Source organism: Aristolochia californica, unplaced genomic scaffold, assembly GCF_029961685.1.
Source record: "Aristolochia californica isolate CCGP_79_NKW_82.1479 unplaced genomic scaffold, dmAriCali1.0.hap1 SCAF_16, whole genome shotgun sequence".
Classification (NCBI taxonomy): Eukaryota; Viridiplantae; Streptophyta; class Magnoliopsida; order Piperales; family Aristolochiaceae; genus Aristolochia; species Aristolochia californica.
This window is the reverse complement of record NW_027181837.1, coordinates 18,668,801-18,683,893: the sequence shown is the minus strand read 5'-3', so window position 1 is coordinate 18,683,893 and position 15,093 is coordinate 18,668,801. Positions and strand designations below refer to the sequence as shown.

At 35.7% G+C, this 15,093-nt stretch overlaps 3 protein-coding genes across 3 annotated transcripts; 1 reads left to right on the top strand and 2 right to left on the bottom strand.

Moving 5' to 3' along the window:
• Positions 1 to 3,690: 3,690 nt before the first annotated feature.
• Positions 3,691 to 6,673, top strand: LOC137953184 (putative pentatricopeptide repeat-containing protein At1g69350, mitochondrial). The gene has a single exon (XM_068800444.1). It carries the CDS (start codon positions 3,699 to 3,701, stop codon positions 6,300 to 6,302), a length of 2,604 nt encoding a protein of 867 aa, XP_068656545.1. The 5' UTR covers positions 3,691 to 3,698; the 3' UTR covers positions 6,303 to 6,673.
• On the bottom strand, positions 6,638 to 10,701 carry LOC137953185 (putative pentatricopeptide repeat-containing protein At5g36300). Its single transcript, XM_068800445.1, has 6 exons — positions 9,464 to 10,701; positions 9,070 to 9,222; positions 8,884 to 8,955; positions 7,974 to 8,076; positions 7,823 to 7,899; positions 6,638 to 7,060 (listed from the first exon to the last, which is right to left on the bottom strand). The coding sequence occupies exons 1-6, from the start codon at positions 10,679 to 10,681 to the stop codon at positions 7,037 to 7,039; spliced, it is 1,647 nt and encodes a 548-aa protein (XP_068656546.1). The 5' UTR covers positions 10,682 to 10,701; the 3' UTR covers positions 6,638 to 7,036.
• A 2,342-nt stretch (positions 10,702 to 13,043) lies between these two features.
• Positions 13,044 to 14,205, bottom strand: LOC137953899 (uncharacterized). Its single transcript, XM_068801449.1, has 4 exons — positions 13,895 to 14,205; positions 13,685 to 13,774; positions 13,495 to 13,591; positions 13,044 to 13,402 (listed from the first exon to the last, which is right to left on the bottom strand). The coding sequence occupies exons 1-4, from the start codon at positions 14,124 to 14,126 to the stop codon at positions 13,249 to 13,251; spliced, it is 573 nt and encodes a 190-aa protein (XP_068657550.1). The 5' UTR covers positions 14,127 to 14,205; the 3' UTR covers positions 13,044 to 13,248.
• Positions 14,206 to 15,093: the final 888 nt, after the last annotated feature.

The following is a 15,093-nucleotide window of genomic DNA, read 5'->3' as shown; positions in this document are numbered from 1 at the left end:
CAAAATAATGGAGACAACATGCTTTTACCATTATTCTAACAAAAACTAGACCAACTTTTAGATCCAATAGTTGCTTAGAAATCTAGAAAATCTAAGTGAATTTAAGTAATAAATTTAAGAATTTTTTGTGTAATTAAATGTATGCAAATAGACAAAAATGAAAACATATGCATTCAACTACAAGTCTACAAGGTTTTGTATGTTCAATCAGTGTTTGGAAGTTGATTGATATAATAACATGATTTTTCATTGCTTGGACAACATTGATCGATTGGTCCACTGAAGATGATTGATCATGCTTTATAGCACAATTTATCCATGTTCTGGTTGATTGATCAATTGATCCTGATTGGTCGATCCTGTTTTATATTTTTGGCCTGTGCACTTTTGGTTGATTGATCATTGACACTTCTTAATATATCTTGATCGATCAATCTAGTGTCAGTTCATTACGTAGATTTTTAAAGGATGAATAAAATTGATCCTAAGTGGCTCTAACATGTTTAAAATGTGTGTATGGTTTGGTAAAACATGTGGAAAAACAAATATGACCTAAAGATCCAAAAGTTTCCATTGTATCTCAAGTTTGGAACGTCTGGAACTGCTCTCTTACATAGATTGAGTTTTGTGATTTTTTAAACTCTAGTCTTCAAGACTTTACTTCTTCTTTCTAGAGGTGCTTCTTAAAAAACACTATGATACTATTGTGTAGCTTAAGGTCTTTGAGAAGATTTTGTCGGTTCATTATGTAGACCTTTGACTTTTGTGTCTCTTAAAGGAAATACATATGCAATGCTTGAATTACAATTTTTAGATCAATTAAGTTTTGCAATCATCAAAATCAAGAAGGGAGTCAATGCTCAGTCAACAATTTTCCTCTTTTTTATGATGAAAATTTTAATTTTAAAAATTATGTTGAATTTCTAGAAAAGAGAAAAAAATCACTAACTTAGATGTAATTTGAATACAATGAACCTCTATTTATAATAAAGAAAACAGATAGCATCCAATTATAATTAAACTATTCTTATCCCAGTTACACCCAAAGTTAAACACTAAAAGATAAGTTCCTAGAACAATTGAATAATTGAACATAAATAAAGGACTAACATAACTAAAACACCTTTAACTAAGATTCTTCTATGAGACCTCCTCCTGTGAGGCTATTGTAAGACTCCACCATATTAATTCTGGCTCTGTGAGACTTCATATTGTGAGAATCATGTAAGACTCTTCCATATCTGCTCTTCAACACTCCCCCTCAAACTTGAGTTTATAACTTCAACTTGCAATGAAAAGGATTCATGGTCTTCAATCTTCATTTGCTATATTTTTTTTTTCACATATGTTAAATCTTCATCGTTTGTTCTCCCCTTTTCTATAATATTTTGGTCACATAAAAATTATGACAACATGTAGAACAAAATACATCTTTCGTGTACTTCTTCTTCTAGTTCTTCCCCTCAAATTGGGATAAAAAAGCACATAGAGACCCAACTTGGACAAAACACAATGTGGGAGAGGAAAATCATTCATATCCGTATGACAAAGCTCCATACACTAGTCAAATTGGTCATAGTTTGAGACACACTCTACTCAATTTTAAAGGCGCAAAAATAGCCCAACTTCAGGGCTTAACAAAAAGACTACTCACTTTTTGTAGGGTAGATCAAACAAATATCACCTCTTGGTTGAAGAATAAAAGACTTGACTCAAGCTGGATGTTGGACACATTCCTATACTTTTTAGGTAGTGTGTCTAGGCATTCCTTTTGAAGTGATGAAAACACAAGAAGACAAACTGAAGAAATACTAGGGGAAAATAACTTTAACCGAAAGGAGGTGACTATGCAACATTTATACTTCTAAATAAATTTAGAATATGACTTTTTAAAAAAAAATACTAGGGGGAACTATAATGGTAGAACTTAATAAATTTGACCAAGTACAACTTTTTTTGGGAGTGATAACAATTTCCAGAGTTGACGATGCATAAGATACATAACCAAGTAACAAAAACGTAAACGTTGAAAACAACATGGAAGTAGGAAATTTTTGCATACCTTGAACAAGCACATTATGGAGTGATTAATTCTAATAAAAAAATCCTCTGATTAGAAGAGAATTTTGGATAAAAAAATAGATTCTAGGAGAAAAGGAAACGCAATTCAAGTCAATGCATAGAGAGATAATAAAAAATAAAATAGGAAAAAAGAGATATTTTTGACAGAACTAACCTTTGATACTTCTAATATTGATATCTCCAAAGATATAGCTTAGAATCACAAACAGATCTTTCTATCAATATATAATTTGTAATATGAAAAGTTCAGTATGGAAGTGCGAACACTAAGAAGACAACATGTATTGGGATAAGAAAGAAAGAAAAAAGATAAAATACGATCCTAAACTACTAGAAATAGTAAATCAGAAAAAGATCACATTATTTCAGTGGGTTGACCGAGTCATCTTGTGGAACCCAGTTTGATACCATGTTGAATTTGTGGCAAAGAGAAATATTTCACTAACTTATTGTAATTTGAGTATAATAACCCTCTATTTATAATAGAGAAAACAAGTAGAATCCAACTACAACTAAACTACTGTTATCCCAGTTACACCCAAAGTTAAACACTAAAAGATAAGTCTTAGAAAAATTGTATAACTAAACATAAATATAAGACTAGCATGATTAAAACACCTTTAACTGAGACTCTTTTGTGAGACCTCCTCCAGTGAGACTCCTATAGGACTCCAGTGATACTTGGTACATTCTCATAGAGTTAGACTAAGTAAAGAATACAGAGGAAAAAAAGAGGAAGAATACAGAGGAAAAAAAGAGGGATTACGTAAACCTTGTAGACCCTTGCCTTTAAATTCCTCAATTCACCGAGAAATGGGATTTTCAAACAAAAAATGAGGATTTCATAAGAAGAGAAACTTTGGTTTTTGCCAAAATTGCATAAGCTTCATCTCCAGAAAGCACCAAAAACTTTGCCAAAAACATCATAGAGCAGGTAATAATAAAATTTCTATCACAATTATATCGAAATTCCATTACAGAGCTTACAAGAAGCAAACACTCTACCACAACTTTGCGGATTATCAAACATAACACAAGATAAAAGCTTGTCACACATCACACGAAAACCATCAACAAGTTCAAACTGATAGCCGATCAAGGAGAGTCCAATCTAAACGTTCATTCAACAACAAAGCTAGTAGAGGGCCTTTTCCTCCTCCATCACCTAAAATGGAATTTTTATTTTTTTTATAATTATTTTGAAGAATTAATTTGTTGTACATATTTATTTAGGTGTGTTTCCCAATTACCTGTTATAGGTATCTAAGTTAACAAATGGATAATGAAATAGCTTCTTCCATTTCATATTTTAAAATTAAAATTAAAAAATATATTCTAATATTTATACATAATGTGGTATACAAATAATCATTATTCAAATCCGTTCTATTTGTGATAGTTGGTGAGAATTTTCTTTGTTCCATATTTGCACAGGCAGAACAAGTTTCCTGCGGAAATCAGAAAACCTTTGTTCTGATGAAACTTCGAACAAGATCAATTTCGAGTTGGTATGAGCGAAGTAGCACCCCTGCTTGCACTTGTTCGGAGAAGCCAAAAGATGTCAAAAACAAGTTTCCGTTCTTTCCCGAGCTAGATAAGTTTATTGCAAAGGAAAGATGACACTGTATATGTCTTACTTCCGAAGTTGCAGGAACATAAGAAGCCTTTCCCAGCTCCATGCGCATTTGTTGATTGCTGGCCACCAAACTGATACACTGGCTGCCACCAAGCTTATCGAATCTTACGCCAAGTTTGGTGAGGTAGATTCTATGAAATGGATTTTCGACAATTTTTCAAGGCCAGACTCTTTCATGTGGGGCGTGTTAATCAAAGGACTTGTATGTAATCTAGTCATCAAAGAAGCCATTTTATTGTACCATGAAATGCGGTATCGCCAATATCGGCTCAATGGTTTTATTTTTCCATCAGTTCTCAGAGCTTGTTCAGCTCTTCAAGAATTGGATACTGGTAGGAAAATACATGGGACGATGTGTAAAAGTGGGTTCGAATCGGATGGAGTGATTGACACTGCTTTGCTTAATATGTACGGAGACGCTGGCAGCTTAGACGACGCCCGACAGATATTTGATTACGTGTCTGAAAGAGATTTGGTTTGCTGGACCTCTATCATTTCAAGCTATGTTGAAAATGGAAGAGCCCTTGAAGCTCTACAGATGTTTAGTGACATGAATTTGGAGAAAGTTGATCCTGATTCTGTTGTTATAGTTAGTGTAACTCAAGCTTGTGCTAGCTTGGGGAGTCTGAAGGTAGCAAAATTTGCTCATGGATATGTTGTAAGAAGAGAGTTTGATTTCCAAGAGTTATTGGAGACTTCACTCATTTCAATGTATGGCAAATGTGGCGATATAGGTAGTGCAGAGAAGCTCTTAACACACAAGGATAGCAGCAGAGTGGACTTGTGGATGGCAATGATTTTATCTTACAATGAAAGGGCTAGCTTTCAAGAAGCAATTGATACTTTTGTGAAGATGCAAAAATTCAATGTGGAGCCAAATGAAATAACCATCATGGATATCCTGTTTTCTTGTTCTCAGTTGGGATACTTGAGGGAGGGGAAGTCTGTTCATGGAGTAGTTATAAGAAAAGGCATGGACCCGAGGTTTAATCTCATGGGCTCCTCTCTAGTAGATTTGTATGGTGGTTGTGGTAAGATGGTATATTGTTGTCACGTGTTTGATAATGTACAAGAGAAAACTGTTATGTTGTGGAACTCGCTTATCGCAGTGTATGCTCGAAATGGAATCCCAGAGGAGGCATTGACACATTATATTCAAATGCAGGTTCAAGGACTACATCCTGATACATTCACCCTAGCAGCTTCCCTCTCCGCATGTGGACACATTTGTTGCTCTGTACTTGGGAGTCAAATCCATGGTTATGCAGCCAAGTCAGGCACTCTTTCAAATGTATTTGTCTCAAACTCTCTAATCAGTATGTACTGCAAATGTGGCTTGCTGGATATTGCACATGAGATCTTCAGTATACTGGAAAAGAAAGATGTGATAACATGGAATTCTCTGATAAGTGGATTTGTGCAAAATGGAAATTCAATACAAGCGATGTATCATTTTGGAAGAATGTATTCTGAAGGTCTTGGAATGGACACCGCCACATTCATTAGTGTGATTCAAGCCTGCGCCCATTTGGGATCTCTTGGAAAGGGGAGGCTGATCCATAACAAGTTGGTAGCATTTGGTTTCAAAACAAATAAGTTTGTGGACACAGCCCTTGTTGACATGTACTCAAAATGTGGAGATTTAGATACAGCCAGGAGAGTCTTTGATCACATGAAAGAAAGGAGTTTGGTTTCATGGAGTTCTATCATTGGCGGCTATGGAATGCATGGCCAAATAAAGACAGCCATCTCACTCTTCTCTCAAATGGTTGAGCTAGGCATTGAACCAAATGAAGCAACTTTTATGATCATTTTATCAGCCTGTAGTCACTCTGGATCTGTGGAAGAGGGGCAGTTTTATTTTGAGATGATGCAATCCAAGTTCTGCATTGTACCCAACTTAGACCTCTGCACTTGTATGGTTGATCTTCTAAGTCGTGCAGGCCATGTAGAAAGTGCTTATAATTTCATAAAGACCATGGAAATCACACCAAATGCTAGTGTATGGGGAGCTTTGCTCAATGGTTGTCGGATCCATCGCAGGATGGATATGGCTGATAAAATACAAGCCGAAATTTCAGATATAGAGTCACCTAGTCCTGGGCATTTCGTACTTCTATCTAACATTTACGCAGAATGTGGTAAACGGGAGAGTCAGGGAAAGGTCAGACTGATGATGAATGATAGGGGCATGAGGAAGGTTCCGGGGTTCAGTGTAATTGAAATGGACCAAAGGATTTTCAGATTTCGTGCACGTGATGTCTCTCATCCCCAGAGAAAAGAAATATATACTTTTCTAGAGAGTCTACAGAGTCTTGCCCAAGATCGACCTGATGTGTTGGAGAGTGCTTTTTCAGATGAAAATGCTCTGAGCCATAGTGAGAGGCTCGCAATTGCATTCGGGATTATGAACACCAAGGCTGGGACAGTATTACGAATCTCAAAGAACCTTCGTGTTTGTGGAAGCTGCCATTCGTTTACAAAATTTGTGTCTAAGATCACAAGCAGAGACATCATCATGAGAGACTTGAACAGATTCCACCACTTCAACAGTGGAAGCTGTTCATGTGGCGAATACTGGTGATTACTGGTGTACTATGCACAAAAACAGGAAAAAAAAAAATAGTGACTGTACATGCTCTAAAGAAGCACGGGTCAGTTATAGAAACTGAAGTTGCACGAAGAGGGCACTTACCTCAATTTTCATGCTCTTTCCAGTTTTACAGAAAGGTAGAAACAAATATTGGGCGATGGGAGGGCATCCTCCCTACGAGCATGAGAAGGGGATGGGGGAAGGCCTTGCCATCTTGCTGTTGCTGGAACAGCAGAGCGGAAGGAAAAGAAACAAGACCAACAATGCTGAAGGAAAAGAAATACAAAAAAACAAGTGATGTATGAAACATAAAACAAGTAGGCAATTGTGGGTTGCTTAAACTAAATCATGGTTTGCCATGTTCAATTCCACATTAGCATTCAATAACAAAACAACCTTCTATTTCACACATTATTTCTGTTTTACAAGAATAATCAAATGATCTTTTATACATGAAACATTTTGGTGATACAAGCTTCAGATCCTATGCTTTGATTTTCCATTTACGAACTCAGCTGGACGTGGAATGTTGTTGCCCCATACTTTGTTGTTAATATATTCATTCATGCCTTCAAATGAGCATATCCTCAACTCATTTCAAGAGTTTAGCAAGGCAGTGACTACTTTCAAGTCTACAAATGAGATCCTGGGACTTGTTGCACCGGTAACAAGATTCCACTTCGTATACCAATTTTGGAAGACTTTTTACCCATAAAGTTGAAAGATCACTTGAAAGTTGCTCCTTCAATCTGCAAAATTTGTATTGACAGAGTCAATCTGCAAAGAGATGTAAACAAAGTATAGTACTCCCTCTACCAAATTTTAACAGCCCAGACTTAGATCTCTTGCTTGACTATCTAGTAAGCTCAAGAAGAATTTTATTTTGACTACATTAATTACTTGTATTAATAAAATGCTGACGAGAAGGGAAAAAATCAAACATTTTATTCATTTAAAAATAGAATTTATTTGCTGATCCTGATAACAAAGAAAGAAGGAAAGTATATCATGCTGGTTGGAATTGCATCAGAAATGTAAAAAGGACTGTTGAACTGAAAAAGCTGTGTAGCAGACACTTCATATTATCGACTTGAAGAGTAGAAAATTTTCATAAGAAACAGGCTGTGATAGTAGAGCAGTCTGGGTTGTAAGGGAAATGCTCCCCCAAATTTTGTAATTTCTCCTGTTTTATTAATACATCTTTTTCAAAAAAAAAAAAAAAAAAAAATAGTAGAGCAGTCTGTGGTACTTTGTTGTAAGATCCTGCAAATGAGAAGTTTGCAGTTTGGGAGCCAAACGTAATAGATTGATCAACTTTGAACTGCATCGTCTCCTCACAAGTAGACTTCCAAAAATACACAGAGACACCTAATGGTAAACATAAAAGTTTGGCACTGAAGCATCTGATAAATACTTACAATTCTTTTCCAAATTAATGATGCTGCATTTCTTTTGGGTGTGTATGTATATCCATTTAAACATAGAATAACCAATATGCAATAATAGTTTACCTTGGTGCTGTTGTCTTCTCTTCTCCACCGAAAGTTGTTGGAGTGCAATGAGACCTTCGGGTTAATATATACTTGGCCTATTACATGTTCAAACTGAACATATAAGAAAAATAGCAAGCAAGTGGAAAACTACATATGGAGAAAGACTAACCACTCCTTTGCCCAACGAAAATGGAAGCAATTTGCAGCATCTCCCTAGCTTTTCTATCTGGAGTGCATCCAGCAGATTCCATTTCCTTGTAAATTTGGGGAACCTAATTCACAAGACTTTTGAAATTAAAGATAATTAACTGGGCATAAAAGAGAAGAAATAAATGAGAGACTTTAAGTTTTCACATTGAATAGGTGTTATTTTTCTCTGGCTTTGAGTTTGGATTCTCTCTAGGGAGATGGGCAGAAGAAGAATTTAATTAGTTGTATGTGAGTGCATATGTTGCATACATCTCAAGTAAAATTGGAACAGAAAGCTGTTACTGGATCAAAACTAGTAGAATAAAGTCTAAAATGTTATATAAGTGAAAAGAAACACAAAGATTATACTGGAGGAAATACCCAAATTTTACTTTCCAGGAAAATTTTCAAAAGAAACAATGGCATGCTGTGAAAATGGATGACGCTTCAGCAAGGAAAATAATACTAAAAAGTAAAAACGGAGATAAAATGCATAGCTTAGTCTGTATGTCCTCTTTTAGGAGTTTAGAGAAAGAATAAGACATATACTAGAAAAAAGTAACTATAAACCAGTTACATTTGAAACTTAAGGACTTAGGTGTTAAAAACCAATTCTGGTGGGTAGAAAACTACAAGGCAGATCATTTTCCACACTTCACTTTGGCTTGCACACACTGCAGCACACAACTTGAAATAGTTGCGAAACAGGATAAATATTAAACAGACCATCGACACACTTCACTTTGGCTTGCACACACTACAGCACACAACTTGAAATAGTTGCGAAACAGGATAAATATTAAACAGACCATCGAGTATTTTTGCCCAACCAGAATTGTTCACTAAAGTATAAATGGTGTTTGACATAACAATTACATAGAAGAATGTACCTGATAAAATTTTTTTGCTCTAACTAGTGCCTTCATGAGTGTAGTATAAGTAACCACATCAGGACTAATGCCCTTGAAAAACAATGACCATTTCATGTCAGAAATGTTTGCCAACCAATAAAATAATTAACATCAAAGGGAACTCTTAATGATGAACATTTATGTTACAGGGGTGGGGTATCTTACTGTCTCTTTTATATGCTCAAAAACGGAGAGTGCTTCCAAATGCCTCCCGGCAATGCCAAATGCATTAATCAGCAAATTCAACATAACAAGGTTTGGTTCTATTCCCTCTGATTCCATTAGCTGAAGAACTTTAACAGTCTGTTCACACATACCCTGCACGAATAGATGGAAGGTAGAGAATTACTTTAAAAAACAAATGGCCATATGTTGCCAGACATATCTTGCTTCATACTTTGACAGCTAGTTTGGTCACATCCCTACCTCATACCTCAGGAAGGAATTTCAATTTTAGCATTGGTCAAAATGAACACACTAGACCTGAAACCCATGCCTACCACTACAGAGAAGGAAAGCAATATAATATCAATATGGATAAACACTCGATCCTACAGACCTGTTGTGCATAAGCATTTGCAAGGGTACAAAATATGCTAGCTGAAAGCTGCACACCTTCAGCTTTTAAACCTGCCAAACAACTCTCAGCATCTTGAAACTTCCCATATTGCCCATAAATATCTACCAAAACAGCATAAATAGCACCACTTCCTTGAAGTCCCCTCCATTTCATACTCTCAAAATGTTTCTTAATCTCATCCCACTTGCCTGCCTCTCCTAACCGACTAATAATGGTAACAAAAATCTTTGGATCAGGGTATAGCCCTTCCTCTTGCATCTTTGTAAACAAATCAAGTGCCCCTCTAACATCTCCTGCTTTACAATGCCACCGAATTAAAGAATTCCATGTGATTATGTCAGGTATTATACCTTCTCTTTCCATGTTCTTGAAGGCCTCTACTGCTTCGTCCAACTGACCGTACTTCCCCAATGTATCAATGATGCTATTATAAATTTTTCTATCAGGTAAAACACCAAAATCTCGCATGTCTTTCACAAGATCCATAGCTTTCTTCCACATCCCGTTGTCCCGATAAAGACGGATTAGTTTACTATAGACACTAGAATTTAACTTAAATCCCTCACGCTTCATTTCTCCAATAATAGACCATGTATCCTCCAGGCGGCCCGAGTGTGCGTATGAATCAACCAGGAGGAAGAATGTTTCCTCGTTCCGTCTAATTCCTACTTCCTTCATTTCGGTTAACACACGATCCGCAAGCTTCAATTGCCCCTTTCTCAAAAACCCTTTTAAAAGAGTGTTATAAGCAGCCAGTCTGGGATGGTGGCCAGCCCTTTTCATCTCCAGAAAAATGGCTTCCGCCTCAATAGTCCTCCCAACTTTGCCCAGTGCATCAATAAGCTTCGTGTAGGTGATCGAACTTAACCATATTCCCAAAGCATCCATGCGAGCAAGTAAGCTCATGGATTTATCAATGTCACCAACTTCGGAATACTCCCTGATCAAACTGTTGTGTAGCTCGCTCGGGATTTCCATTCCATCATCCAACACACGTTGATAATGATTTAGAAGCCGCTTAGAAGGCATACCAGGTCTTCTGTACGGTTCTTTGTACTTTAAACCTGCCCCCGTTGGTAGTGAGTTGCTCAATGCAGCACTAGTCGGCTTTACTTCAAGGATTCTGTTCATATAACAGAGAGAATGGGCGCAAGGAATCGGGAAGCTTTTAGATGGAAATCCCAACTGGTTCGTCATATTGCAGTTTATCCACTGAATATTACCGGGTGGGTCGCAGCGATTGTTGCTCCCAGAGTAGAACAGAGTGGCTCGATTTGCTTTTCTGAAAATCTGAGATAAGCAAATGTCTGACGCGGGCAGAGGGGGAATCACAATTCTCAGTTGAAGTTGTAGTTTTATTTTATTTTATTTTTTTTGTTAATGGAGAAGTCTCAGGTTGATTCTTAGTGAACCAGAGGATTTTTGGAATTCAAAATTTCATAGAACTGGAAAAAAGAAACAGAAGAAATATTTAAAAAAATTAAATTATTTTCATTTCCAACAAGGCCATGGACTATTTTTATTGTTCTTTCAATCAACCTACTAAAAATCAAAATATAATTTGTCTTTCCCCTCTTTGATTCATGTCCCAGCAACTCTCATTTCTTTTCTCCTGTCTTCTTTTATATATTTCCTTCTAACTCTGACTCTATCTCTCTCCCTTCTTCTACTTTGTTGATTGAAGGTTGACTCCATCTTGATTTTGATGATAACATTTTTTTTATTAATCTAACATTTCAAATGTAATTCCTTCAAGAGATAAAAAAATCAAGGTCTATACAAAGAACCGACAAAAAACTTCTCAAAGACCTCGAGCTTTTCTACCATGTCAAAGTGATATTGAAGAAGCACCTTCATAAAGAAGAATAAAAAAATTGAATACTAGAGTTTAGGAAGTCTTAGAATATCATAAAAGTTGAGTCTATGTAAGAGAGTAGCCCAGACCTTCAAATTTAAGGTATAATAGAAATTTTTGGAGCCTTAGGATAAAATTGCATTATCTGCATGTGTTTATTAATGCATACATATGTTTTAAATATGTTAGAATTACTTAAGATCAATTTTAGTCATACTTTGAAAACACAATTAGACATCTGACATTGGATTGATCGATTGCATTATATGTCAATTATCAATCAACCAAAATGTGCACAAATCAAAAATATAAAACATGATCGATCAATCCAAGGCAATTGATCGATCGACCAAACATAGTGAAACTGAGTAATAAAGCATGATTGATCGTTCCTTGTGGACTGACCGATCAATGATGTCCATGCAATATAAAATTATGAAGATTGACCGATCAACGACTTGATATTGATCGATCAGAAACTTGAGTGCTTAAAAATAAATTTTGATTGCATTGCTTTGATTCATCTTGCTCTTGTTCACATCTTGTTTTTAGTCTTAATCTTGTTCTAATATTGTTCTCCCCTTTGGATACTTTAGTCAAATAAAATTTGATTACAACAACATGTGAAATTTCTCATTGTTGGTTTCCTATTTCTTATACTTCTTCTTCTACCGTTCCCCTTCAAACTCGAATCTCTTTGTTCTTCACCGAGAAACATAACTTGCACAAAATAATGGTGAGAGAAGAAAAATCACTCCTAGCCATACGACAAAGCTCCATACACCAATCAAAATGGTTATAGTCCAAAACACATTCCTCTAAATTTTAAAGGCATAAAAACAAGCCAACTTTAAGGCACAATAAAGAGACTATTCACTTTTTAAGGTTAACTTCAAACACAAATCACCTCTTGGGTGAAGAATAAAAGATTTGACTCAAACTGGATGTTGGGCATACTCTACTTTTTAGGTAGTGGGTCTACGCATTACTCTGAAGTGATGAAAACACAAGATGATAAACTAAAGAAATAAAAGAGGTAAACAACTTTAACTCGAAAGAGGTAATTATGCAATAGTCATACTTCCTAAGGAATCTAGAACTGAAGTAACTTATCAAATTTGACCAAGTATGACTTTTGGGAGGTGACGAGTTTGACTCGAGGAAAATAAAAAAAATAATTTTTATATGAACATGATGACTAAGGAAACTTAAAAAAACAAAAAATAAAATTTTAGTTGACCTAAGGGAGTACTAGAGTTTTTAGAATTATTATATAAGAACTCTTTTACTTAAATTTGTTACCGAAATATGAGACTATACTATAAAATTTTCTAGAATATATATTTTTAGAGTTAGTGTGGCAACATTAAGTCATGATAATACAAAAATGATGTAGCAAATTTAGTTAGATCTCTCAAATAATTTAAATAAATATTAATTAACAAAAATAAATAATTATTACATTAGATTTTAACCATATCACTGAATCTTTTATAATAAATAATTTAAAATATATCATATGGATCAATTTAATTATTGATGTGAAAAATACATACAAAATTATATATATTTGAAATTAAAAATTATAATATTTGTATATTCCTAGTTTGCTCTCTAACCCAGTTCACTGATCTTCTTACTTTAAGCTTCAATACTATATACTGAGAAGACGATGTGGGAAGGAGTAGATGGAGACACGTTCAGTAAACCCCTCTCAGCGGTTGAAGGTTTCCTAGAACACTCTGGTGTAAATGGGATGAAACACAGAAGAAGAGAGCCACTGAATTTGCATTTGGCGAAATATTTTTGTATCAGAGTCAGCTTCTCATAAATTGCAAAAAACGGAGGTCATTCTGATCGCTGTTCCAAATGCTTCTGGATGAGTTTTAGAAAGTAAAACTGAAGAAAGTTATGGAGCTGGTTCATTTTCTGCAGCACCTCGTTGCTTCAACATGGTAATGAAATCCTCTTTTTGTTGCTCTGTCATGCCTGCAGTCGAGCAATCTCCAACGCCCCACTCTGCCCCTCGGATGCAATACTTGTCTTCCACAGCTCGTTTATTCCTATCAATTTTCGAATGCCAGTCGTTTTAGACCGCAAATGAACCAGAATACTGAAATGTGATATAAGAGAATCAAAGTGGTCGAAAAGGCACCTTTCTTTGTTCAATCTCGATCTTTCCAGCAACTCCTTGAGCACAGGAGATGATTTAAATCTTGCATCATTTTCAGCATACCTCTTTTGGTTTTCCTCTGAACACAAGTAACAGGTTTAGCTCACTGCTTATAAAATTCAGAAAAAAAGGAGAAATCAAAATTCGCTATGAAATTGGGTTGAAATCAAACCATTAAATCGTTTAAGAAATTCAACCTCAGGTAGTTGAGGACCGGGGATGGACTCCAACCCGGGGAATCCAGATAAAATTCCAGCATTCACTGCAAGACCCAGAAGCGAAATTTTATAAGAAATTAAGACTACCCTTTTTCCGGGTTGGAAGAAATTAATTTTATCTGAAACAGAGCCAAATAAATCACAAAATCGGTCGATTTAATTACCAGGATTTGACCAGAAAAGAACCGCAAGGGAAGCGGCCAAAGGAAGAGATTTGTAATGAACTCGAGAAGACGACGACGACGACGACGAAGAAGAAATCGAGGAGCGAGCGGTCTTTCCTGCTACGATTTGAACCTTCGGAACGGGGCTTTCATCTCTTTGCTTTTCGGAGACTGAAGAAATCGGAGAACGGAGAAAGAGACGGTCCGAGAAGGAGAAGGATGAAGAGATCATGATGTTTGAGTCTGCACCCTGAATGCTTAGAAAGAAGACTACCGAGAACCGAGGGAGTTAAAAGGGATAAGGCGAACGCTAGTGTAACTTATTTTCACTTGTGCGCTCAATTGCTCTCTCGCTCTTCTTCTGCTCATTCTAGCCTCCCACTCTTGCATTTGGATATTATAAATATTTAATTTAATTAAAAATTTCTGAATTTTTGAACAAATTAGTTAAATAAAATTATCTTCTTCTGCTCATTTCCAATTTGCTATGAGGACTTTCACATGTGAAGTTGATATGGTCGTTTGCATAACAACATCCTGGATGGGGTGACAATCCACTTCAAACACTCATCAAATATAGGATAACTATATACATAGATATAGCAACCTGATCCTCACAAAACATATCCATAGGAATGTCTACTTTTAAACCCAAACTCATTCAACATGGACTCCACTCACATCAATCCACAAGTTCACATCAATCCACAAGTTGTATGAATCGTTGCCTTTTATTATGCTTTTACACTTGACCTGATTACAACATTTTGTTTCTTGCCTTTCTAGAATATCAAATTCCTCCGATAAAAGTACATTAACCACTGGTAGATCTTCTATCAAGTTTATAGCTTGCATAATCAATCATAAGATATTTTAGAATTTGATATACAACTTCTAGATTAACTTTCTTTGGATGCTCCATAAATTGACTATGCAATATTTGGCCTTATAACTGTTGCATGAATAAGTTTTCCAACCGATCTTCTATATTGAGTACTAACTTTCAACTTTGGACTTATGTTATCCTATAAATTATGATTGATTTCTATAGGAGTTTTCATGGGCCTTGCACATAACAAACCTATGTCACTTAATAAATCAGTTATATATTTCTTTTGTGATAAGAAAATTCTTGTGGAACTCATTCCGACCTCAATCCCTAGGAAATATCTTAGACTACTCATGTCCTTTGTCTGAAA